The sequence below is a fragment of the Syngnathus floridae genome, chromosome 22, assembly GCF_059516105.1.
Source record: "Syngnathus floridae isolate MCC-2025c chromosome 22, RoL_Sflo_1.0, whole genome shotgun sequence".
NCBI classification, from domain to species: domain Eukaryota; kingdom Metazoa; phylum Chordata; class Actinopteri; order Syngnathiformes; family Syngnathidae; genus Syngnathus; species Syngnathus floridae.
This window is the reverse complement of record NC_142434.1, coordinates 259,111-281,950: the sequence shown is the minus strand read 5'-3', so window position 1 is coordinate 281,950 and position 22,840 is coordinate 259,111. Positions and strand designations below refer to the sequence as shown.

General features: G+C 56.8%; 3 protein-coding genes across 7 annotated transcripts; all 3 read left to right on the top strand.

Annotated features, from left to right (window-relative positions):
- The first annotated feature begins 791 nt into the window (after nucleotides 1-791).
- On the top strand, nucleotides 792-9,268 carry LOC148378966 (USP6 N-terminal-like protein). 4 transcript variants are annotated; one of them, XM_088367191.1, is made up of 14 exons: nucleotides 792-963; nucleotides 1,901-1,983; nucleotides 4,229-4,633; nucleotides 4,731-4,770; nucleotides 4,833-4,913; nucleotides 4,977-5,084; nucleotides 5,153-5,262; nucleotides 5,335-5,383; nucleotides 5,468-5,588; nucleotides 5,660-5,754; nucleotides 5,834-5,899; nucleotides 5,979-6,078; nucleotides 6,146-6,298; nucleotides 7,159-9,268. In XM_088367191.1, the coding sequence occupies exons 3-14, from the start codon at nucleotides 4,317-4,319 to the stop codon at nucleotides 8,355-8,357; spliced, it is 2,439 nt and encodes an 812-aa protein (XP_088223317.1). In that variant the 5' UTR covers nucleotides 792-963; nucleotides 1,901-1,983; nucleotides 4,229-4,316; the 3' UTR covers nucleotides 8,358-9,268. The 4 variants fall into 4 exon arrangements, with proteins under 4 accessions (XP_088223317.1, XP_088223318.1, XP_088223320.1 ...); XM_088367192.1 differs by lacking the exons at nucleotides 792-963; nucleotides 1,901-1,983 and adding an exon at nucleotides 3,052-3,356 and having other exon boundaries at nucleotides 4,229-4,302; nucleotides 4,554-4,633; XM_088367194.1 differs by lacking the exons at nucleotides 792-963; nucleotides 1,901-1,983 and adding exons at nucleotides 3,338-3,356; nucleotides 3,487-4,124 and having other exon boundaries at nucleotides 4,229-4,302; nucleotides 4,554-4,770.
- Nucleotides 9,269-9,948: 680 nt separating this feature from the next.
- Nucleotides 9,949-17,979, top strand: cand1 (cullin-associated and neddylation-dissociated 1). The gene is made up of 26 exons (XM_088367159.1): nucleotides 9,949-10,296; nucleotides 11,322-11,397; nucleotides 11,492-11,559; nucleotides 11,693-11,847; nucleotides 11,910-12,033; nucleotides 12,158-12,245; nucleotides 12,315-12,483; nucleotides 12,564-12,669; nucleotides 12,776-12,921; nucleotides 13,018-13,169; nucleotides 13,253-13,393; nucleotides 13,462-13,603; nucleotides 13,683-13,891; nucleotides 13,987-14,155; nucleotides 14,223-14,312; nucleotides 14,404-14,557; nucleotides 14,683-14,920; nucleotides 15,100-15,288; nucleotides 15,357-15,500; nucleotides 15,577-15,712; nucleotides 15,807-15,983; nucleotides 16,080-16,175; nucleotides 16,244-16,413; nucleotides 16,558-16,722; nucleotides 16,802-16,909; nucleotides 17,023-17,979. Exons 1-26 carry the CDS (start codon nucleotides 10,229-10,231, stop codon nucleotides 17,245-17,247), a joined length of 3,705 nt encoding a protein of 1,234 aa, XP_088223285.1. The 5' UTR covers nucleotides 9,949-10,228; the 3' UTR covers nucleotides 17,248-17,979.
- Nucleotides 17,980-18,300: 321 nt separating this feature from the next.
- On the top strand, nucleotides 18,301-22,811 carry LOC148378964 (ras-related protein Rap-1b-like). 2 transcript variants are annotated; one of them, XM_088367352.1, is made up of 8 exons: nucleotides 18,301-18,696; nucleotides 19,772-19,841; nucleotides 19,930-19,998; nucleotides 20,074-20,130; nucleotides 20,206-20,346; nucleotides 20,439-20,582; nucleotides 20,680-20,775; nucleotides 20,897-22,811. In XM_088367352.1, exons 2-7 carry the CDS (start codon nucleotides 19,785-19,787, stop codon nucleotides 20,764-20,766), a joined length of 555 nt encoding a protein of 184 aa, XP_088223478.1. In that variant the 5' UTR covers nucleotides 18,301-18,696; nucleotides 19,772-19,784; the 3' UTR covers nucleotides 20,767-20,775; nucleotides 20,897-22,811. The 2 variants fall into 2 exon arrangements, with proteins under 2 accessions (XP_088223478.1, XP_088223479.1); XM_088367353.1 differs by lacking the exon at nucleotides 18,301-18,696 and adding an exon at nucleotides 18,870-19,137.
- Nucleotides 22,812-22,840: the final 29 nt, after the last annotated feature.

Here is a 22,840-nt window from a genome sequence, read left to right as displayed (position 1 = left end):
TACAGGCCACAGTGGCCGACTGAGCGTCCCTGGACTTCATGCGGCAAAAATGAGCAACTCGATCTTTTTGAGACTTTTTGCTGGGTCTGCTCGACTCGAGATAAACTTGCCCTGCAAATTTCGTCTTTCTCTGTTGACCTAAAAGTCAACTACGCTCTTTCAAAGTGGCTTGACAAAAGTGATTAAAATGTCCTTTTTGTAGCTTTTGAAAAGCCCTGCTTCACCTTTTACTGAGATTTAAAAAAAAAAAAAGTGTCCCTGACATTCAGGAGGTAATTAAAATGAAGCGTTGATTAAAGGAAGAGCTTGTTTATTTCCCGATTTTGTTGAAGTGACGAAAGAAGCAAGCTCCTTGGGTCCCAGAAAAAAAGCTTGACGTGCTTTGACGGTGCTTTGCTGCTCTCTGGCGGTTATTCGCGACACTCGCCCAGATTTCCAATGATGGAAGAACTGCAGCATTTGTTCGGCATTCTTGCTCGCCACGTTAAAGGCGATTCGTACGGTGCCTAAAAGTTGTTAACCTTTGAGACAATTTAGCAGGCTAGAATGACAAGGCTAAAAGTTGTTAACCTTTGAAACAATTTAGCACGCTCGAATGACAAGGCTCCACCAGTCGAACCCCGTGTGTAATTGCTTGCGTTTTAACGATTGCGTTGCGCTCCTAACATTTGGAATGTCGACGTTCCATGAGAGAAGAGTGGTGGCAAAGCTGCAGAAACTCAAACATAAGTCAGGCTGTCAGTCAGGTGTCCATCCACTTGTCGTGACGCATGGAGGCGAACCCGGAAGTGGCACGCGGAGGGGTCGTGCGGGGCGGCGCATCGCTACCTGGCTGCCTGACGTCCTCCTCCGCGGCAGAGTTTGAGAAGTGGCCTGGACTTCCTGGTACATGGCCGGCCGGACGGCGAATGAGCCGCGCCGGTTTATCGACGACAGGAGCGACGACGTCGAGTTGAACGCAAGGTGAGGCTCAGCGGACACTGATTTGTTGTCGTTCCGGTTTGGAGCTTCTGTCGGAGAGCTGGCGGGGGTGAGGGGGCACTGCGGGGCGGGCTCCGCTGACCGACCGACCGACCGACGGACGGACGGACGAGCTCCGTTCGAGATTGGCAGCGTCAACTCCAATGTGGCTTCACTGGCCTTTAGTGGGAGTGTTCTTTGCATTCCTTGGCGTTTGATTAAGTCTTGTGATTGTAAACTTTGTGTTTATTTGTATTTTCCAAGGCCTACCTAGCCAAGCGCCCACTAGTGCGGGCTTAGCCGACTTAGCACGATTCGTTTTCCGGCGTTTTCCTTCAAAATAAATGGGACTACTACGATTTCATTTCTGGATGTGTGCCTAGCGTGGCCATTGCAGTTCATTTTCTTTATGTCAGACTTATCGAAAGAGAGCTTACAGTTCCGCTTGAGATGAGTGTCAAATGTGGCTTTTGGCGCGTCTCTATGTAAATAAATGAATACATAAAGAAATAAATAATGTAAAGGAGAAGTGACGTAAGGAGCCAGTCGATGGTGCGCCTTTCCATCCCTCCTGTCCTGCTTCAAGATAATGCGGCTTAGCTGCACTTGGAGGCTTTGCACTTGGAGCGTGACCCAGTAAACAAGCACCTGGCGGGACAATTGAACCGTCATTGTCAACTCTCCTTTCCGGTGTGTGATGACAGCAGCGGCGGCGGCAGCAGCAGCAGCAGCAATGTGGCAGGCTAACGTCTTGGGTCTCGGCACTGGCACGGCCGCTTTGGAAGTCGGTCGGTCGGTCGGTCTCAAGCGGGTCGGGTCGGGTCCGGGCCCGAGTGCCCCCATCTTAGCAAAGTGAAATTTGTGAGTGGCGCACGTTTTCCGCTGTCTCCGGCCGGCTCTCTCAAAGTGTACACGAATGGTGTTTGGTTTGTGCGCGCAGGTCATGAGTGCCTCGAGGAGGAAGAAGAAAGCGGAGAACGAGCACACCCGTCCAGAGATTCCGCCTGCGGGCTCCTGCCATGAGTGAGTTTCAGACTGCCTTGACTCGGTTTCATGACAAGCGCCGTTCCTCGCCAGTTGTTGTTGTACACTTGTCTGAGCAAAAAGTTGCCTTGTCGACGTGCTGCCCAACAACAACCACCTCCTTTGGCACGGTTGCTGTCAAATGGCCCGCGTGCCACGGGATGCCAACTGTGCATTGGAATGTGGTTCATTTGCCCTGCTTCTGTTTGGCCCTTTTCTGTCTTGTCTCTGATGCCGACGTGTTATCTTGGATGGCGTGGCGTGGCGTGGCGTGGGCTGGGGGTGTTTGATGACAGGAAGGGAGTTGTGCTGGAATAGGAGTAGAACGGGGCAGCAAGAGGAAATGAAGCCCGGGGGCATCAGAGCTGTGCTCAGGTCAACAGAGCACAGCGGCGTTGTTGACCTGCTACTTGCGCAAGTTGAGCACGGGAATCGCAAATTCAAGCCACCCCACAACAGCGAGCGCTCTCAAAAATGACGGTCCCGACAGTTGCGACCAACTCACTTTCCATTGCCAGTGATTTCTTCTTTTTTTTTTTTTTTTTTCGCACAACATGTCCGCCACAGCCTAGCAACCGAGAGCGGGAGGCATGGCAACGCGGCTAATTAGACCTTGCGTCTCATGCCGTTCGTTCGGGAAACCCGGTTTGCGCTGCAGGAGTGTCACGGAAATGCTGAGAGGATAAACACTTGGAAAAAAGAAAAGCAATGACAACTCAATCAAAATGTTTTGACAAAAATATGCTTGAAAAATGCAATCACGCTTTCAGTTAAATGGTAAGTTATGTGTTCAAAACCGTCCTTTATAACTAAATAAAAAAAATCGATGTAACGCTCCATTAAGAAAAATACTTTGCAATAAAAGTAAATACAATTACAAAAGAAATGAAATGACACATTAAGTACAATAATGTATAACAAGGCTTTTGCTTTGCTCTGTTTTGGATTGATTTCTAATGAACTCGTGCGAGGGCGTGCTTTCTGCGACCAGCTCGCCATCTTCTAGGGGAGGGGAGGGGAGGGGAGGGAAGCCAGAGAGAGGGAGCCAAGGCGCACGTTCATTTCCATCCATCCAAAGGACGTGCGGCGGCGGCGCTGCTGAGGGCGAGAAGGAGAAGAAAAGAGGGAGGAGGGAGGGAGGGAGGGAGGTAGGCTGACACCCCGCAGCTCCAGAGCGACGCCTCTCCCCTTTTGGGGACAGCGCCATCTGAGGAGGGGGTGGCGGCGTGATTGCCGACGCTGCGCCACGGAGCTGGGAAGCGACGGGACGCTGGTGACGCCCCCCCATCCGACCCGGGACCCCACCACCGCTGTGAGCATGCAAGTGCTGCAGATGGTCAAGGAGCTGGTGTCGTCGTCCGCTGCCCTCCGAGGTGCGTGCGTGCGTGCGTGCGTGCGTGCGTGCGTGCGTGCGTGCGTGCGTGCGTGGGCGGGCTCTCCTCAGCCAGCCGCGCTCACCTTTGCCGGCCACTCCTCCCTCCCTCCCTCCTTCCCTCCCTTCAGAACTTCTCCCTTGCTGCTGCTGCTTTCATCGTCCGGTGTCCTTGTTGAACTTGCCGAAAGCTGAGCTCCCTTGCGTTGCGCTCGGCAAAACCTTTTGGCCGACGAGTCCATCGGGAGCGGTCCGTTGGGAAGCCTGTCCTGTTTTGGACCGGTTGGCCGGCCGGGAATTCAAACATGTTTGTTTTGGGTTTTTATTTTTTTCATCTGAAAAAAAAAACCCAAAACATTGCTAGAATATCCAATAGGGAGAAGGAATGGAAGGTGGTATTTGTGAAGGTGGCAGCCCGCGGCCGTCCAACAGAGCAGCTGTTGTTGTTTTGGCGCGGGAATGGCGCGGGCGGGAATGAGGACGGGCGCCGACAAGCGGCGGCATTGTGAGCGCTCTCGCCGCTCGTTCCGGCGCCTTCGGTCGTGACGCCCCTGTTTGGGGACGCAAGGAGAAGGTAAAGCGACGGCGCCTTTGGTCGGCGCTCCGCTCGGATTTGGTCTCCGCTCGAGCAGACGCCGCAGCTGACGCGACCGGAAACAAAAGACGGCAGACGAGATCTCGCCTCTCGCTCGCACTGTCATCGTTACGCCTGTGGTGGTAACTGATTGTAGTGGCGGCGGGGCGGAGTGCAGCTGGAGAACAGCCAAAAGCAAGTCAAGTTTCGGTGGCCTTTTTTTCCAAACAAGTTGCGCCTTGCCACGTTCTGTTGGCCTTTGTCTAATTTGTGTTTTGTTTTGTTTTTCCCCCTGTCAGCGTCCGACAGCGATCAGGATGCCGGCGTGAAGCTGGAGCGGGAACGGGCCCAGATCGTGGCCAAATATGAAAAGGTTGGCTCATCGGGATGAAGGAAGTGGAAAAAGCTGCCACGGGATGTGAACTTTTGAGCGGTGCTTGCGTGAGCGGTGCTTGCCTGAGCGGTGCTTGCCTGAGCGGGGCTTGCGTGAGCGGGGCTTGCGTGAGCGGGGCTTGCGCGAGCGGGGCTTGCCCGAGCGGGGCTTGCCCGAGCGGTGCTTGCCTGCGCGGGGCTTGCGTGAGCGGTGCTTGCGTCAACGCTTCCCGCGACGTGTTTTTGTTCCAGGGAAAGGAGTCCACCGTGGAGCCCTGGGAAGACACCAACTTCCACCTGTACAAGGTCGTCGACCGCTTTGGCTTTGTGCAGTAAGCGCGCGCGCGCACACACACACGCACACACGGAGAGAGAGAGAGACTGAGCGAGCGAGAGGCACAAACAGTCTTTCGTCCTTGTTGCGTTAAGCGAGAAGGAGCTTCCGGCCTACGATGCGGTGGAGGAAAAGGTAGGCCGTCTGCACACGCTCAAAAGCGCTCCGCTGTCTCATTTGACCCACGGCCTGTGCAGCACAAGCACACGGAACTGGAGAGGACCACCAAGTGGCTCAAGATGCTCAAGAGTTGGGACAAATACAAGAACAGTGAAAAGGTGCGTTCTTCTGGCCAAAGTCCCGCCGTGCAGATGGATGGATCGACTTGTCTTTTGGCCCAGCTTGTGCGGAGGATCTACAAGGGAATCCCGCTGCAGCTCCGAGGTGAAGTTTGGTCTCTCCTGCTGGACGTTCCCAAAATCAAGGAGGAGAAGAAGGGCTTCTACGAGGTGGGCCGCCGTTTTGCGCCGTCCTTTGCGGCCGCCGCGGGCTGACGCGGCTGCCGTGTGGGCCGCAGAGGCTGAAGGCCACGGCCAAGGCCTCGTCTCCCGACGTCCGCCAAATCGACCTGGACGTGAACCGGACCTACAGGGATCACATCATGTTCATGCACCGCTACGACGTCAAGTGGGTTCCTCCCGAAATGCGGCCTGTTGTTTCTGCCGGGCCAGCTGCTCATGGCTTGCTCTTGCATCGCAGGCAGCAGGCCCTCTTCCACGTTCTGACGGCCTACTCTGTCTACAACTTGGTGAGTGTGGAGCGGGGCGGCCCTCGTCATCCCGGGAAGCCGTGTCGGGCGAGCGGCCAGGCCATCTGTCCTCATCCTTTGCAGGAGGTGGGCTACTGCCAGGGCATGAGTCAGATCACGGCGCTGCTGCTCATCTACATGAACGAAGAAGACGCCTTCTGGGCTTTGGTCAGGCTGCTGTCGGGACACAAGCACGCCATGCACGGTGGGGAGAGTCTGAGCCCACGAATGCCGCCACCCTCCGAGGGCTCTAATTCTCCTCCCCCCCCTCCCCAGGTTTTTTCGTCCCCGGCTTCCCCAAGCTGATGCGCTTCCAGGAGCACCACGACCGCATCCTGAAGAAGATGATACCCAAGCTCAAGCGTCATCTGGTCAGCGGGCGTCGCGTCGCGCCGCGGCGCGCCAAGCCGACAGGCCCGCTCGCTCACGGCTCGTGTCTCCCTCCCGCAGGACAGCCAAGAGGTTCGGACCAGCCTCTACACCATGAAGTGGTTCTTCCAGTGCTTCCTGGACAGGGTGAGCGGCTCACAAAAAGGCACGGCTGATCTCTTGAAGAAGCGTCGGGCAAACGGGCGCTTTTCTTTCGTCTTCCCAGACTCCTTTCACGCTCACTCTCAGGATCTGGGACATCTACATCCTGGAGGGCGAGAGAATTCTTCCCGCCATGTCTTACACCGTCCTCAAACTGCACAAGAGTGAGTCCGCCCTACGCCGTCGGCGCCGTGCCGCTGTTGTCGGCTCACTTGCCTTGGTTGTCCCCAGAGCACCTGCTCAAGTTGCCCATGGAGGAGCTGGTGGACTTCCTGCAGGTCACCTTGTCCAAAAATTTCTTTTTCGACGACGACTTTGTGGTGGAGCAGCTGCAAGCCTCGGCGACGGAGCTCCGAAGGGCCAAGCTGGAGTTGCCGGCGCCAGGTGCTGCCTTTTCTTTGGGTTTTGGTAGTACGGTGATCTGCCGCGCGTCTCACTTGCCTTCTGCTTTAACCTTCCTCTCTTGTTGCTCTTCTTCCGAACAAACGTTAGTCATGCGCTGCAAAAAGGTGGCCGTGAGTGGGGGCCACTTTTGCTCCTACAACGCCAACCGGTGGGACTTCCGGACCGCTCTCGCTCCCCCACCCCCACCCATGTCCATCCGTCCGTCGTCCTGTCTGTTTGACACTTTGCTTTTGTGTGGAGCCCACCCCCCCCCCCCTCCCCCTTTGGCTGACACTGCTTCTATTTTTTCACTCGCGTGGGTGAAATAATGCTCAACGACAACAAACGCTGGATGGTAGAACGCGTAAAGATCGGCATCTCGGAGCCCCCAGAATTTTGGAGAATTCCACCCCAAAGCCCGTTTCCTTTTGAAATATGCTAGACCGAGTCCACCCGCCCGACCGACCCTTCGTGACACCTGAAGTCCGTCGTGTCGGTTCAAAGCGGGCATCGGGCAGGGATGTTTGCCCTCAAAGGCCGTTTGCGCTTGTACTTCACCGCACGTCTTCCCGCAGCGACGACTCCCTCGCCGTCCGTCCGTCCGACCGGCGGTCTGGCTCCGTGCCCGGAACTGTGCCAAGGATTCCCATCCTGAGACCAAAGTGTCTTTGAGTTTTGTGTCATTGAAGTGTGGTCCTGAATGTAACTGTCTTTTCTTTGGCAGTGGACTTGCATGACTTCATGTCTGTCCCCGTTGTGATGTGACTCTGCACCGCCCCCCCCCTCCACTAATGACATGACACGGCTCGGCTTGGAGCGGACCTTTCAACTCTCTTTTGCTCTCTTTTTATTTCTGGCAGCTCAAGATGAGGAGTTCCCCAAGAAGCCCCTCGGGCAGCTTCCCGACCTGCCGGTGAACCACGCGGTCAACGGCCGGAGCCACGCCGAGCCCCCGGGGCCGCCCGCTCCCGAACGTCCCCAGTGCGGCTTAGGGCGGGACTCGCCGGACGCTTCCAGGTATGACGGTCACCCCAAGGTGGCTTCCGACGGGCAGCGCTCGCCAGAAAGGGAGGCGACGCCCACCCCGAGGCCGCACGGACACGCCGACGCTCACCGAGACCTGGCCCCCCGGTGGTTCAAGCCCTCCGAGACCAAGCTGGAAGCGGCCAAAGCCATGGCGGCCCAGGAGAATCCGCAGAACCCAGTAAGGTACGCTCCGGCCTCCTCCGGCCAGGACGAGGGCCCGCGGGGCGAGCAGCGCCGGGAGCGATCCAAGGGCTCGGTCACGGGCGCCAACCGCGGTTCCGACGCCTCCCAGTACGACAATGTTCCCGGGCTACCGGAGACGGAATTTGAAATCCTGGAGCTGGAGAGACCCCCAACCAGGATGCGGACGCCTCAGAGTGAGATCCCTTCATACGGCGCTCGCGGCTACGGCGGGAATGTCTTCACGGCGCAGTCCGGCTTTGGGACGCCTTCCCAGCCCCTCGCGGTGTCATTTGCCCATCACAGCCGCTTCCCTGGAAAGCAAAAGCCCCCCCACCACCACCACCACCAGGCCCCTACCGAGGTCCCCATCTTTCACCCGGGGTCCAGACACTACGCGGCAGCCGGCGGGGATCAAACGCCCAACCACGTGGCGCCGGAGCAGGCGATTGTGAACTACGTGGCAAGCCAGCGCAGGGAGCCGCCCCACCGTCCCCGAGCAACCCCCTTGCAGCTGGATCCCCAGGGGAGGAGCGCCACCCGCATCTACTCCCCTGCACAGGCCCACGCCCCTTTGGACTACAGATTAGAAGGGCGCGTCCAAGGGGGGGCCCTGGAGTCCCAGTGGGGCCCGGAGGAGGCGGCGGCGGCGCAGGGCCCGGGCGGGATGCCTCGCTCGCCCAGCTTCCGGAAGGCCCAGATGTCTCCCGTGGAGGTGTTTGAGTTCCCGGGGAACGGCGACGGCGGGACGCGGCAGCCCGTCCTTCGCCAACAGCTCCCCCGGGTGTTTGGAGGAGCGTACTACAGCCACGCGCAGGAGGCCTTTGCCATGCAGGAGTCCATGCTGCTCTGAGCGCAAGTACGCACCAGCCGTCGGAGTCATGTACTGGTTCGGTGCCCCTAACGAGTAGATTCGGACTCATCCCCCCCTAAGATTTTAAATGTAAATCCTAACAAGAGGATAAATGTATCCACCAGAGAGACGAAAAGTGAGCGCCCGCCCGCCCGCCCGCCCGTCTTTCTTTTGGTGACTAACCCAAGTTGGCACTGGAGCTCTCAAGTGGAGGAAAGAACTCACTCACTGGATGTCACGGACACTTTGAAACACCTCCGCTTTTGATTAGATTTCATTTTGTTTTTACTTCATTACGACTAACTGAAGTGCAATCTTTGGATTGCTTGGATTTGAATAACACTGTGAGTACTGTACGGTGAGGCCAGCCAGCCAGCCAGCCAGCCAGCCAGCCAGCCAGCCAGCCAGCGTCTTTTGCTTTCGATTCAAAACACAAATGTCATTTGTGAGCGCTACTTATGGTTTTGGGTCTGATGATGTCACTACATTTGTTAATATAACTTGGATTTGATTTTCCGCATTTGTTCGTCACTACATTTGTTCATAGGACTTGCATTTTATTTGGTTTGGTTTGTTTTTCCGCATTTATTTGACTTGAACTTGCTTTTATCTGGACTCGGACGAGTTGTGGGCAAATTTGCGTAAATGCAATTTCCTTGTTGTCAACACTGTCGAGTGAGCTACGGTGCGTCTCTTCTTCAACGCAAAAAGCGTTGGTGCCGCATTGGAGCGTTGGTGACGCATTGGAGCGTTGCGTCTTTGTTCTGCTGTATTTTTACTAGACATGCCTCAAGTTTGCTTAAACTTGTTCCATTGACTTTTTGTCGACACTGTCGAGAGTTTGCTTCGTCTCAAGACTAACGTCTCGCTTGCATTTACATATTTTGGCTTAATAAACAAAGAATGCAACAGTTGCCCGTCTCTTTCATGTCTTACCAAAAAGGAGAACTGGCTAAAGCCTGCCCCCTAGTGGCAAAGGCCAGGGCAGTACGGACGTTGATGCCAATTCGTCCCTCTCAAGTGTTTGAGCAACTTCTCAAGGGCGTCATCGTCATAGCTCCGAACACATCTCCTAGACTAAGTCATTTCGAATAGTTTGGGAATGAATGCTACCACTGCGTCGTATACTGAAATATTTCATGAATAAATATAGATTTTTGCTATCTTAAAATCAAATCCATCCCGATATAAACCTACGCCCGCCCATGCTGATGGCAACCCTGCAGGCTTTCTGTCTCCCTGCCGCAACACGCTCGTTTCAAATGGTCCGAAAGGTCTGCAGAAGCTTCATCGGTGAACATCAGACCAGTCAGTCAACATGTCAATGTGTACGTTACCAACTACGAGGGGGGTTACTACTGTACATATTCGGGTGAGTTATGGCAGTTAAGATGAGATTTAAGACATCCTCCATTTATTTTCGGCAACAAAGTCATGGATGGATTTGGGATTTTCTCGCCGGTCAATCTCAAGACATATAAAGCAACCTGATGGTTGTCATTGATTCTTTTTTTTCTTTTTTCTTTTTTCTCATTCACGAGGATTGTCCAACAAGGCTGTGGTGCGTCTGCGTATGTCCCCTTTGACCCCGGCAGCATCCAGTCGGGCTAACCCCGCCCCTCTGCAGCGAGAACGGGAGCTGCATCGAAACATTGGAAACGCTCCCATGGTCAGCCGTGCGCCGCCGTAGCGCAAACACGAACGAAAACACAAGAGCCGAGGAGGCAGCCAGCAGTAGCAGCTGCAGCAGCCAACCCCATAATCGGAGTACCCAAAAAAAAAGAAGAGAGAAATTGGTCGCAACCGCTACAGGCATACACTCTCACTGAGGAGCGAGCACCGCGCTAGCAGCTAGGCTAACAGCTAACGACATGGCGAGCGCTTCATATCACATCTCCAACCTGCTGGAGAAAATGACCTCCAGCGACAAAGACTTCAGGTAAAACGTCTCTTCACTCGCCGCGCTCGTCTACATTGAATCACATGCGTGTGCTCCAAAGAAAAGCGTAAGAGAGGCGAAGGCTGTGTAGCAGGCCTTTTAGCACGTTGGTATGCCACCTGTCTGATCGTCGCCAGGTGGCCCACCCGCAAAGACGCGGCCGGGGAAGAATGACATTTCATGACCCGAATAGCTCGTTTGTGTCTGCTTGGAGCGCTTAATGGTGCCACGGGGGGGCCGTGACAATGCAACACTGTGCGTTGACGCTACCGACTTCTCGCGCACACACAAGTGGGGCTAGTTAGCCAATAGCTGTGGCTAGTTAGCAGTTAGCGTCATCGCCCATTCAGCGCAACTTGTGTCATGCTAGCATGCTAACAGGGTAGCAGCTACACGATAGCGCGCTCATGCCTGCCTGCCTGCCTGCCTTCCTGCCTGCCTGCCTGGCTGCCTGGCTGCCTGCCTGCGTGCGTGCGTGCGCGCGCGCGTATTTGATCGAGCTAAAACAAAACAAAACAAACAGTAGAACTATCGCATATTCCAAGTAATGTGTATTCACGTGGTGACGTCACATAGGCTGCCTCAAAGCCGTGGGAACGCCATCGGCGAGGCCTGTCAATCATCTTCAACGCTACCACGATTCTTGACGAATGAAATAGTAGGGTGGCTCAAACGTGATTTGAACGTTGTTGCATCGACACGCACATTGAAAGCCCGTTGAAAACCAATCTAGAACTCATGATAAAAATTCCCCTGATGTAGACTAATGAACAAACACTCAGCTGTAAACACAAATGACAGCCAACTGAGAAAAATGCAGTGCGGCCGGCTTGAGATCTGACACTCAGCGTAGGACAAATCTGCTCCTAAAACAAGCAATCATTGCACTGTCAAATTAGGTCTAGAATTTGACCCCTTTGGACAAAACCACGGCACACTTGCCGAATGCGACGTCGGCCTCGAGACTGAAATGGCTCTCGAATGATGCGCTCGCTCACTCGCTCTGCGACGGCGCCGCTTTGCAGGTTTATGGCCACAAACGACCTGATGACCGAACTGCAGAAAGATTCCATCAAACTGGACGACGACAGCGAGAGGAAGGTGGGTTCAAAGTTGACTGGGGCGGGGCGGGTCGGGTCGGGTCGCGTCGCCGCGCTCCAGTCTCTCAAGTCTTGTCGCTGTGATCGATCGGCAGGTGGTGAGGATGATTCTCAAGCTGCTGGAGGACAAGAACGGGGAAGTCCAGAACTTGGCCGTTAAATGGTAAAGCAAAAGTTATCACCGATGCCCTGGGCTTCACGTGGCCATTCCTGCGCCTTTCACACCGGCCGGGGCTTTGGCCTTTTCACTGACACATTCCGTTTGCGTTCTCTGCCCGTCGCGTGTTTGGCGGCAGCCTGGGCCCGCTGGTGAGCAAGGTGAAAGAGTACCAGGTGGAGACCATCGTGGACACGCTGTGCACCAACATGCTGTCCGACAAAGAGCAGCTGCGAGACATCTCCTCCATCGGCCTCAAGACTGTCATCGGGGAGCTACCCCCCGCGTCCAGCGGTGAGCCCGCCGCCGCCGTGGTGTGTGCCACACGGTTGACGCCGCTCCGCCCTCCCTCGCAGGCTCGGCCCTGGCCGCCAGCGTGTGCAAGAAGATCACGGGCCGACTGACCAGCGCCATCGCCAAGCAGGAGGACGTGTCCGTGCAGCTGGAGGCGCTGGACATCATGGCCGACATGCTGTGCAGGTAGGAGCAAATCAGGAAAGCCAAGCCGCTTGCTCGCCGCCACTGTGGCTTTGTTGAAAGCATGCCGGCCGGCTCTGTTTTTGCAAAGCCTGCCTGTTTGAAGCGTCATTGCGCTGCCTTTCAGACAGGGGGGGCTCCTGGTCAACTTCCATCCGTCCATCCTCAGTTGCCTGCTGCCTCAGCTCACCTCGCCCAGGCTGGCCGTCCGGAAGGTAAGGTGCCGCGTCCGCTCCTGGCGGCGCCGCGCTGAACCCCCTCCCCTGCCCTGCCTGTCCCCCCAGCGGACCATCATGGCGCTGGGCCACCTGGTCATGTCGTGCGGCAACCTGGTCTTCATCGACCTTATCGAGCACCTGCTGAGCGAGTTGGGGCGCAATGACAACATGTCCACCACCAGGACGTACATCCAGTGCACAGCCGCCATCAGCAGGCAGGCCGGACACCGCATCGGTCAGCCCCGCACCGGCGCAGGCCTCTGCTGCTGCCGCCGCCGCCGCCGCGTTCATCTGCGCTTTTGTGCCTCCCCTCAGGAGAGTACCTGGAGAAGATCATCCCCCTAGTGGTCAAGTTCTGCAACGTGGACGACGACGAGCTGCGCGAGTACTGCATCCAGGCCTTCGAGTCCTTCGTCAGGAGGTGGCGTGACGTACTATCACGAGCGCATGCGCTTGGCATTCAAACGCAAGCGGGAGGAACATAGTGTGTGTGTGTGTGTGTGTGTGCGTGCGTGCGCTTTGCTCAGGTGTCCCAAAGAGGTGTACGCCCACGTGCCCACCGTCATCTCCATCTGCCTGCGCTACCTGACCTACGACCCCAACTACAATTTTGACGACGAGGACGAGGACGACAACGCCATGGACGCCGAGCAGAACGACGAAGATTACCAAGGTGCCCCCCCCATCCCCCCGGGACCCGTGGCGAGCGGCCTTTTGCGCAACGTCCAACTCAATGCCGCTTTGCCGACCGACCTTTGCCCACCTCTAGGCAGCGACGACGAGTACAGCGACGACGACGACATGAGCTGGAAGGTTCGGCGGGCGGCGGCCAAATGCCTGGACGCCGTGGTCTCGACGCGCCACGAGATGCTGCCAGAGTTCTACCGCTCGGTGTCCCCGGCGCTCGTCTGTCGCTTCAAGGTACTGCAGCCGGCCCGCTCTGTCCCGGCCCTGCCCCGCCTTCTAACTTGCGTGCGCCTCGCCCCGCCTCGCCCCCGCTCCAGGAGAGGGAGGAGAACGTGAAGGCAGACGTGTTCCACGCCTACCTGTCCCTGCTCAAGCAAACGCGGCCCGCTCAGAGCTGGCTGGCCGACCCGGACGCCATGGAGCAGGGGGACACGCCCCTCACCATGCTGCAGAGTCAGGTGACCTCAAATGGCTTTTTCCTTTGGAGGGCCAATTTCGTTGGTCATCGGTGTGTCGTCGTCTCCAGGTGGCCATGATCGTCAAGGCCTTGCACAAGCAGCTGAAGGAGAAGAGCGTGAAGACGCGCCAGTGTTGCTTCAACATGCTGACGGAGCTGGTCAACGTGCTGCCGGGAGCGCTGACGCAGCACATCCCCGTGCTCATACCAGGTAGCCGCATCGCCACGCTCGCCGTCTCGTCTCGGCCGGAGCCGCTCTGACGCCCGCCGCTGCCGCCGCCGCCTTTCAGGGATCATCTTCTCCCTCAACGACAAGTCGAGCAGCTCCAACCTGAAGATTGACGCGCTGGCGTGCCTCCACGTCATCATGGTGGCGCACCCGGCCCGCGCCTTCCACACGCACGTGCCCGCACTGGTGCCCCCCGTGGTGGCGTGCGTGGGGGACCCCTTCTACAAGATCACCTCGGAGGCGCTGCTGGTCACGCAGCAGCTGGTCAAGGTGAACGCCGCTCGCCCGCCCGCCCGCCCGCCCGCCTCCGTTTGGCTCGCCTCTCCCCCCCCCCTCCCGCGCCTCACCCGCGCCGTCGCCCGCAGGTCATCCGACCCCTCGACGGCCAGTCGGAAGGCTCGGACAGCTTTGACCCCTCCCCCTACATCGACGACCTGTTTGGCTGTACGATCAGACGCCTCAAGGCCGCCGACATCGACCAGGAAGTCAAAGAGCGCGCCATTTCCTGCATGGGGCAGATCATCTGTAACCTAGGTAAACCGGGCCGCCGTCTCCACGCGCGCTCTGTGCGACCGCTTCCTCTTTGGTTACTGTCTCCTAGGCGACCACCTCCCCTCTGAACTCCACGGAACGCTCTTGATCTTTTTGGAACGTCTGAAGAATGAGATCACCCGCCTCACCACAGTTAAAGGTCGGGGGGGGGGGGGGGGGGATCGATTCAAATGTGGGAATTGGATTTTTTTAATTTTTGACACAATGTCTCGTCTGTTGTCGAAATCAAGCTTTGACCCTGATCGCCGGCTCCCCGCTGAAAATCGACTTGCGTCCCGTCCTGCCCGACGCCGTCCCCATCCTGGCCTCCTTCCTGCGCAAGAACCAGCGAGCGCTCAAGCTCTGCACGCTCGCCGCACTCGACATCCTGCTCAGGAACTACAGGTAGCGCCTCGACGGAAGGCGGGGCTTCGACCAAGTCTGCCGCTGAAGTCCGCCCTGACAATTCTGGGCGATGAGAAAACTCTGGCGGCCGGCGCTAACGTCGCGGTCTTTGTCGTGGCGCTCAGCTCGGCGGTGACGCCGGCCATGGTGGACGCGGTGTTGGCCGAGCTCCCGCCGCTGATCTCGGAGAGCGACATGCACGTGTCGCAGATGGCGCTGAGCTTCCTGTCCACGTTGGCCGCGACGCACCCGTCGCTGCTGGGCCGGCTGAGCGGCGGCAACATCCTCGCGCAGCTCATCGCGCTGGTCAGGTCGCCGCTGCTGCAAGGCGGCGCCCTCGCTGCCATGTTGGACTTTTACCAGGTGCGCCGTCGCAAGGCAACACGAATAGAAAAGCAAACGAGTGAGCCGTGGGCAGCGCCCTTAGATTTGAACCAAGCGGCGTTTCAGCCAAATGGGCCCAAAGGAGCGCAACGCTTTGGCGTCAAAGCGCTCCTTTGCAGCTAAAAGCCCCTTTTGCTCGCTCGCCCGCCCGCCCGCAGGCCCTGGTGTCGACGGACACGGCCGGCCTAGGCTACATGGACCTGCTGCGGATGCTGACGGGTCCGGTTTACTCTCAGAGCGCGGCGCTGCCTCACAAGCAAGCCTACTGCTCCATCGCCAAATGCGTGGCCGCGCTCACCAGGGCGCGGCCGGCCGAGGGGCCGGCCGTGGTCGGCCAGTTCATACAGGTGGGCGACTGCTGGCGCGACTGCTCTGGCGACGCACGCGGCTCATGAGTGTAATCGCCACCGACCAGGATGTGAAAAACAGCCGCTCTACCGACTCCATCCGGCTGCTGGCGCTGCTCTCCTTGGGCGAGGTGGGCCACCACGTGGACCTGAGCGGCCAACCGGAGCTCAAGACCGTCATCCTGGACGCCTTCTCGTCCTCCAGCGAGGAGGTGACGTCCTCTCCAAATTGACGCATTTGACCTTTGAGCGCTAACCTTACGCCTCTGTGGCGCCGCCGCGTCTCAGGTCAAGTCGGCGGCCTCCTACGCGCTGGGCAGCATCGCCGTGGGGAACCTTCCGGAATATCTGCCCTTCGTCCTGCAGGAGATCTCCTCGTCCAAGCGCCAGTACTTGCTGCTGCACTCGCTCAAGGAGATCATCAGTGAGTGCGCGTCGCGTGCTGGCCGCCTCGCCCCGCCCCGCCTCGCCTCGCCCCACCCCGCCCCGCCTGCGTGTTAACGGGGCGTCGCCTTCAGGTTCAGCGTCGGTGGCGGGCTTGAAGCCGTACGTGGAGTCGGTGTGGACGCTGCTGCTCAAGCACTGCGAGTGTCAGGAGGAAGGAACACGCAACGTGGTGGCCGAGTGCTTGGGCAAACTGGCCCTCATCAACCCTGAAACGCTGCTGCCGCGCCTCAAAGGCTACCTGCTCTCGGGTAAGGCTGCCGGCCGTGGCGGGCGGGCGCCGGCCCGCCGTGGCGTCCAGCCCGCTCGCACGTCTCACCGCCGCTCGCCCGCCCGCCCGCCCGCAGGCTCGTCGTACGCCCGAAGCTCGGTGGTGACGGCCGTCAAGTTCACCATCTCGGACCAGCCGCAGCCCATCGACCCGCTGCTGAAGAACTGCATAGGTGGGTCGCCGCGGTTACGGGCAGGCGGGCGGCGCGCCAGCGTGTGGTGATGCCTTTGTGCGCGTCAGGTGACTTCCTGAAGACGCTGGAGGACCCCGACCTGAACGTGCGGCGAGTGGCCTTGGTGACCTTCAACTCGGCGGCCCACAACAAGCCCAGCCTCATCCGAGAGCTTCTGGACTCGGTCCTGCCGCGGCTCTACAACGAGACCAAAGTGCGCAAGGAGCTCATTCGCGAGGTAAAAGGCGTCCGCCCCGTTGACCGGTTGCCGTTTTCACTCGCGTCAGGAGAAACGCCGCCAGCCCAAATTGCTTTTCATTGGCCAAGGAGATCCGCCTGAAATCTGGAGTTTGGGGACATGTGATTTTGCATTGGCGCGCAGGTGGAGATGGGCCCGTTCAAGCACACGGTGGACGACGGGCTGGACCTTCGCAAGGCGGCCTTCGAGTGCATGTACACGCTGCTGGACAGCTGCCTGGACCGCATCGACATCTTCACCTTCCTCAACCACGTGGAGGACGGCCTCAAGGACCACTACGACATCAAGGTGGCAACCGCTTGGCCGCCGGCAGCCGCCGCTTGGCGTCCCTAACGCGCTCTCCTTCTCCTCTCTGCGGCCCTGGCAGATGCTGACCTTCCTCATGCTGGCCCGCCTGTCCTCGCTCTGTCCCAGCGCCGTCCTGCAGAGGTTGGACCGACTGGTGGAGCCTCTCAGGGCCACCTGCACCACCAAGGTACTTGCAGTACCTAAGGTTGCCTGCAGGTGGGGCCCAATGCCCCAGTCGCCAAACTTGTAGCAAACCCAGGAGCGTGCGTGCGTGCCTGCGTGCGTGCGTGTGCATTTCAGGTGAAGGCCAACTCGGTGAAGCAGGAGTTTGAGAAGCAGGACGAGCTGAAGCGTTCGGCAATGCGAGCGGTCGTCGCTCTGCTGACCATCCCCGAGGCAGAGAAGTCGCCGCTCATGTCAGAGTTCCAGTCGCAGATCTCGTCCAATCAGGAGCTGGCGGCCATTTTTGACTCCATCCAGAGGGATTCCAGTTCGGCCAACATGGAGTCCATGGACACCAGCTAGGCCAACCCGCCCACCCTCGTGTGGATGGATGGATGGATGGATGGATGGACGGACGGGCGGACGGATGGATGGACATAGGCACCATGCGACAGGGCACCCTGCTGCCGGAACGACAACCTCTTGGCATGTTCCCTTGACAACACGCGCACACAAACACACTCACTCACACACATACACAAACACACACGTAGTTACACACCCTCCTAGTGATTGGTCGTTCCCATGATGCATCGCACTGAAATCAACGCTTGGAAAAGTCGTGCGGCCACACGGACAAAACAAAACACGTTCATCGGCAGGATTGGAAGCTCATTGTGGCTTTTTTTTTCTTTTCTTTTCTCTCTCTCGTTGGTTTGCCAAGCGGACAACGCGTACCGTGACACGATCGGTCGCCGTTGCGTTAGGAACTGTCCAAGTGACACTGAGGCCTGCCTAGCTGTTGGAGTTTACTAGCTTTGTGACTTAGTTGTTTTTCTCCTCATGGGATGGCGTTGTTCTCCTTTTTGGACCGATCGGCCACTCCGCCCGCCCCCCCCCCCTATTCACACCAACTTGCCGCCTCCTGAAGAAGGAAGAGAGGATGTCAAAGTTGGAGCGTGCTCGCAGACCCAGCGGGTCGCTCGTCGTCACCACGAGAACGTTTGCGACCGGTTCTGTCATGTTAGAACCGGTCAGCTGTTGTTGTTTTTTGCCCAAAAGGAAGAATTAAAGGTTCATTTCTGCCTGCCTTCACACTCGTCCACGCGTCATACTTGGATCGCGGCCGGCGTGCCCACCCGCTTTGAGATCCCGGCCTGGGTCAAATCCCGGATTTCAAAAGCGTGCACGGATGATGTGGGACGAGCCGAGGTTTGAAGAGACGACTTCAAAAGCGCACCACTTGATCATTTTTACAAAATCATCAGTGAAATGACATTTTCTTTTCTATTTATTAGTTTACACTGACTTGCTCGTTTCTCAGCAGTAATTCATAAACAGGAAGTGTGTGTGGGAGGGTGATGAGGGAAGTCGCTATTCTTGGTGACTCCTTCCTGTTTGGGTGTGGCATGCCGTGTGTTATGTTGTGTGATGTGACTTCACTGCTCGTGTGGTGTGTGACTGCGATCTATACATGTGCTATTATTTAAAACGTGACGTTTATACTTTGAAGTAGACTATAAGATTAGCCTCACAGCGTCCATAGAGCAAAGAAATTCCGTTGAAAAGCTTCGAAATAATACATAGGCTTGTTTCGTCGTCAAACGGACTTTATTTAGTAGAGGTGACGTCTTTTCCGATCCGCCACTTGTTTTGAAATTCAAAAGCGGACATCCGTGTATGTCTTCTCGACAATGACTTGACGTCGTCTGAAGGAGGGAGCGGCTCGTGGTCGAGCGACGTTCACAGAGAACAGAGGAGAGAGAGAGAGCGAGAGAGAGAGAGACAGGAGCTGCCGACGGCTGGATGACGGTGAGGCTTTCTTGCTCGCTTTTTCCCTCTCGTTTCCGTCTTGGACTTTTTTTTGGGTCGCCTGCTTTTGCACTCGAGACTCGACGCGCCGCGCTGCGACCGCTTGTGACAGCCGGCCGGGCCGGGCTCAGGAAGGGGTTACCGGGGTGGATAGTGGGGGACAGGCCGAGGCGGGCTGCGGCCGCTTTGCGGAAGCGAGTCGCGAAAGATCGATAGATAGACAGACAGACAGACAGACAGACGAGAAGGCAGAGGGGCAAGCGGAGGGGCAGCCAGGTTGTCGCCCGGCTTGGGCTTTTCTTGACTTGATGGCGAACCGCCCGGCGGCCTCTCGCTCGTCTCCACGCCTACAGCAAGGGCCTGGCCGAGAGCTCGTGGGGCGGCCCCGGAAAGACACGAACTAGAGACAACTTGTGTCTGGCTGGCAGGCTGGCTGTCGAGGTACAATCTGGTTGAGCCCCCCGCTTTGACTATCACACGCACACAACAACACGCGTTCTATGACTATTGACAGACCCCACCTAGTTGAGCATGCGTGTGTGTGTGTGCGCGCGCGCGCGTGACGGGGTGCGTTCAACAACTTGATGCCTTCAGAGACTGCAGGAGAAATGTCGATTTTGCCCCTTTCCCTCTCTTTTTGTGAGGCATGCAGGGTCCAAAGATTTCTACTGAACTCGAACCTCCATTAGCGTTTGTCAACACTCCGCAACGTGTCACAACTTGACCAACTTGCGATGTTTCATCTTCCTCAGCACTACACATCATCGTCATCCACGCAAGTGTTGTCATCACGTAGACACTCGCGCATCACCATGGCAAGCCCCATTTAAGTGTGCGTGTTTGTGTTTGTATCGTCATGTTGCGTCTTGATTGGGCATGATTGGTATGCACACGCGCACACACACTCACAGACACACACACACACTCTCAGACTGACACGCATGCAGATACGGACGGCGCGCACACCTGCAAACATAAGCGCGTTTGACATCATCATCATCATCCTCATCATCGGCCGCCATGTGACCAAGTGAGCCGCTTCTTAACATAATTGTGTGTGTGTGTTTGTGCGCAGAGATTAGCTCAAGATGCGTGAATACAAGTTGGTGGTTTTAGGATCTGGTGGCGTTGGCAAGTCTGCTCTGGTAAGAACGTTTTCTTTCCCACAGAAGAAGCATTCTTTTCTTCCCGTTGCCCAACTTCCTTCTTCCACGTCGTTTTGTCCGTGTGTAGACAGTCCAGTTTGTTCAGGGGATCTTTGTGGAGAAGTATGACCCCACGATAGAGGATTCCTACAGGAAGGTGAGACCAGTGAACGTACCACTGTCGCGCTGCAACAACACACTTACTGATGCTCTCCCTCAAATGTGTGTGCAGCAAGTGGAGGTGGATTGCCAGCAGTGTATGTTGGAGATCTTGGACACGGCAGGCACAGTAAGCTTGTTTTCTACCTTGTCACCGTCGCCTTGGAAACGAGGGATTCACACAACACGCGTGTGTGCATTTCAGGAGCAGTTCACGGCCATGCGTGACCTCTACATGAAGAACGGTCAAGGCTTCGCTCTGGTTTACTCCATCACGGCCCAGTCCACCTTCAATGACCTTCAGGACCTCCGAGAGCAAATCCTGCGCGTCAAGGACACGGACGACGTACGCAGCACGCAATCTTTGTAGCGTCACGCTCGCCTCAGATGTTGCCTGTCAAAATGTCACTTTTGCCGCGCCCCGCCGCGTGTGTTCAGGTTCCCATGATCCTGGTGGGCAACAAGTGCGACCTGGAGGTGGAGCGCGTGGTGGCCAAAGAGTCGGGCGTAGGCCTCGCTCGCCAGTGGAATTCCTGCGCCTTCCTCGAAACGTCCGCCAAAAGCAAGATCAACGTCAACGAGGTGCGCGGGCGCGCGCACGTGCATGCGGGCGCAGTCCGCAGCTTGCATCATTATAATGTGTGTGTGTGGGTGCGTGTGTGTGTGCGTGCACGCACAGATTTTCTATGATCTGGTGAGACAGATCAACAGGAAGAGTCCAGTTCCCGGCAGAACTCGCAAAAAGTCCACTTGTCAGCTCCTCTAATGACTGCAGGTACATGTTGCTATCACACACTTGCTCACTCGCTCACTCACTCACTCGCTCACTCACTCGCTCACTTACTCGCTCGCTCGCTCACTCACTCACTCACTCACTCACTGCATCACGTTTGCAGTTGTGCTCGTCTGGCCAACATCAAGTGAGCAACCAATCGGAGGACATCTTCTGTCTGTCCCCATCTACATCATCATCATCATCAAGTTGGAAGTCTGTCGCCGCGCCAAGCACATGTGCCACGCTTCCTTGTCCCCCTTCTCCGTTGCCTCGGAAACCAAACATCAAAAGACTGCCATGATCATGATGATGACGACGATGATGGGCCGCCAGGATGTTTTCCCATCGTGCGCTCTGCCTCTCGATTTTCTTTCAGACCAGACCAGAGGCGCAACGTGATGATGTCACTGCCGATGTGGCCGACCATGTGTGTGTGTGTGTGTGTGTGTGTGTGTGTGTGTGTGTGTGCGTGCGTGCGTGCGTGCGTGCGTGTGTGTGCGTGGCTCCGGACATTTGAGAAACTTTGATTGTTTTGCTCATTGTGTGATTCTTTTTTTCTGTCTCTCTTTGGGGGAGGGGTGCGGCGATGCAGCAGCAGTTTTTGGCATTGGCTCGGCGCGTTAGCGCACGGCAAACATCGACCTCAGCGGCTCGCTCTGCGGTTTGCGGCATGTTTTAAGCTCCGCCTTTTAATTCACAACTAATAATGCCGGCGATGTTAGCAACAAGGATGTGGCCGTGAGTGGCGTCACTGTTGTTTTTCTACTTTTAGCGCTCAGCTTTGCTGCCTGCGGTTCTGTTAGCCGTTAGCGCACCCCCCCTGCTTTTCAACGACGAGCAGTGCCACACTTGACGATGTTACCAAACTGTTACTTTTGCCATACTTTGATTATTTTGGCCATTAGTGGTTTAGCTCATGTGTGGCATTGTGCCATTGGCCCTTAGCGGTGAGTCAGGGCCCAGATCTGCTGCCGCCGCCGCTGCTGCCTGTGGCGGCCAAGTTGCCTTTGGACGGCGGACTCACACTGGTCCACTACTCTGCTTGTACACATGAATGTGTGTGTGTGTGTGTGTGTGAGAGAGAGAGAGAGAGAGAGTCCAGATTGTATTATGTACATGTCATGACATGTTTATGGACATTAGGTATGCACACATGAGAGAGGAACACTTTGTGTTGATGAGGATGTGCCATTGTTGCGCTGCTTTTACTCTCGGCCTTTTGTGTCTTTTATGTTGGACGCTTAACCTCGGTGGAGATTGTCGAAGCCACTAAAAGCCTTTCAAGTCTTCAATTGTGTGCGTTTGTGTGCGGAGCCAGTGTATGTCTGCATGTGGAGGTTGTGTGTTTTTAGCGCTGCTTGTTGTGTGCGTGGAGATCAAGTGACAGTTGTGTGCTTGTGGATGAGGGTTTGTGTGCTGGGTCTGTGGGCTTGTGTGTGCGTGCGCATGTGTCTGGAGACCCTGTGTTTGGATGTGGCCATTGTGTCCGTGGCTCAAGTGGATGAAAGTTTTGTATTGAGCTTATGTTTGCGTGCTGTGCTTGTGTGCATGTTTGCTGATGTGTTTTGGTGCATTTGCGTGTGAGGTTTTGTCTTTATAGCAGTTTTGTGCGAAGGTTGAGTGCGTGCGTGCGTGCGTGCGTGCGTGCGTGCGTGCGTGCGTGCGTGCGTGATGGTCATGCCGCATGCAAGCATTTGTCCGCCTGACCTCCAGGTGGCGCAGTATCAGCATGTTCACGCCATCCTCCGCGTGGCCACGAGGGAGCGCCACCGAGGCCCGTCAAGCACAGTTAACGTGACTGGAGGGACACCGTAGCCCCCTCCTCACGGCCAGGATAGGCTAAAGCAAACGTGAATGCACTTTTGTTGGTTTTGTTTCCTGCCTGCATGCACATTGCCGATGTTGAGCAATCTTTTGCTTTCGGTTGGGTTGCTGACGTTGTTGTTGCTTACGTTGTTGAGGGGGCGGGCTTGGAGCCAAATGTCAAGTCAAAACTTCAAAGGCCTTAAATGAATAAAAGTGGTGCCATTTTCTAACAGGAAGCTGACATTGTGACTCTCCCGTG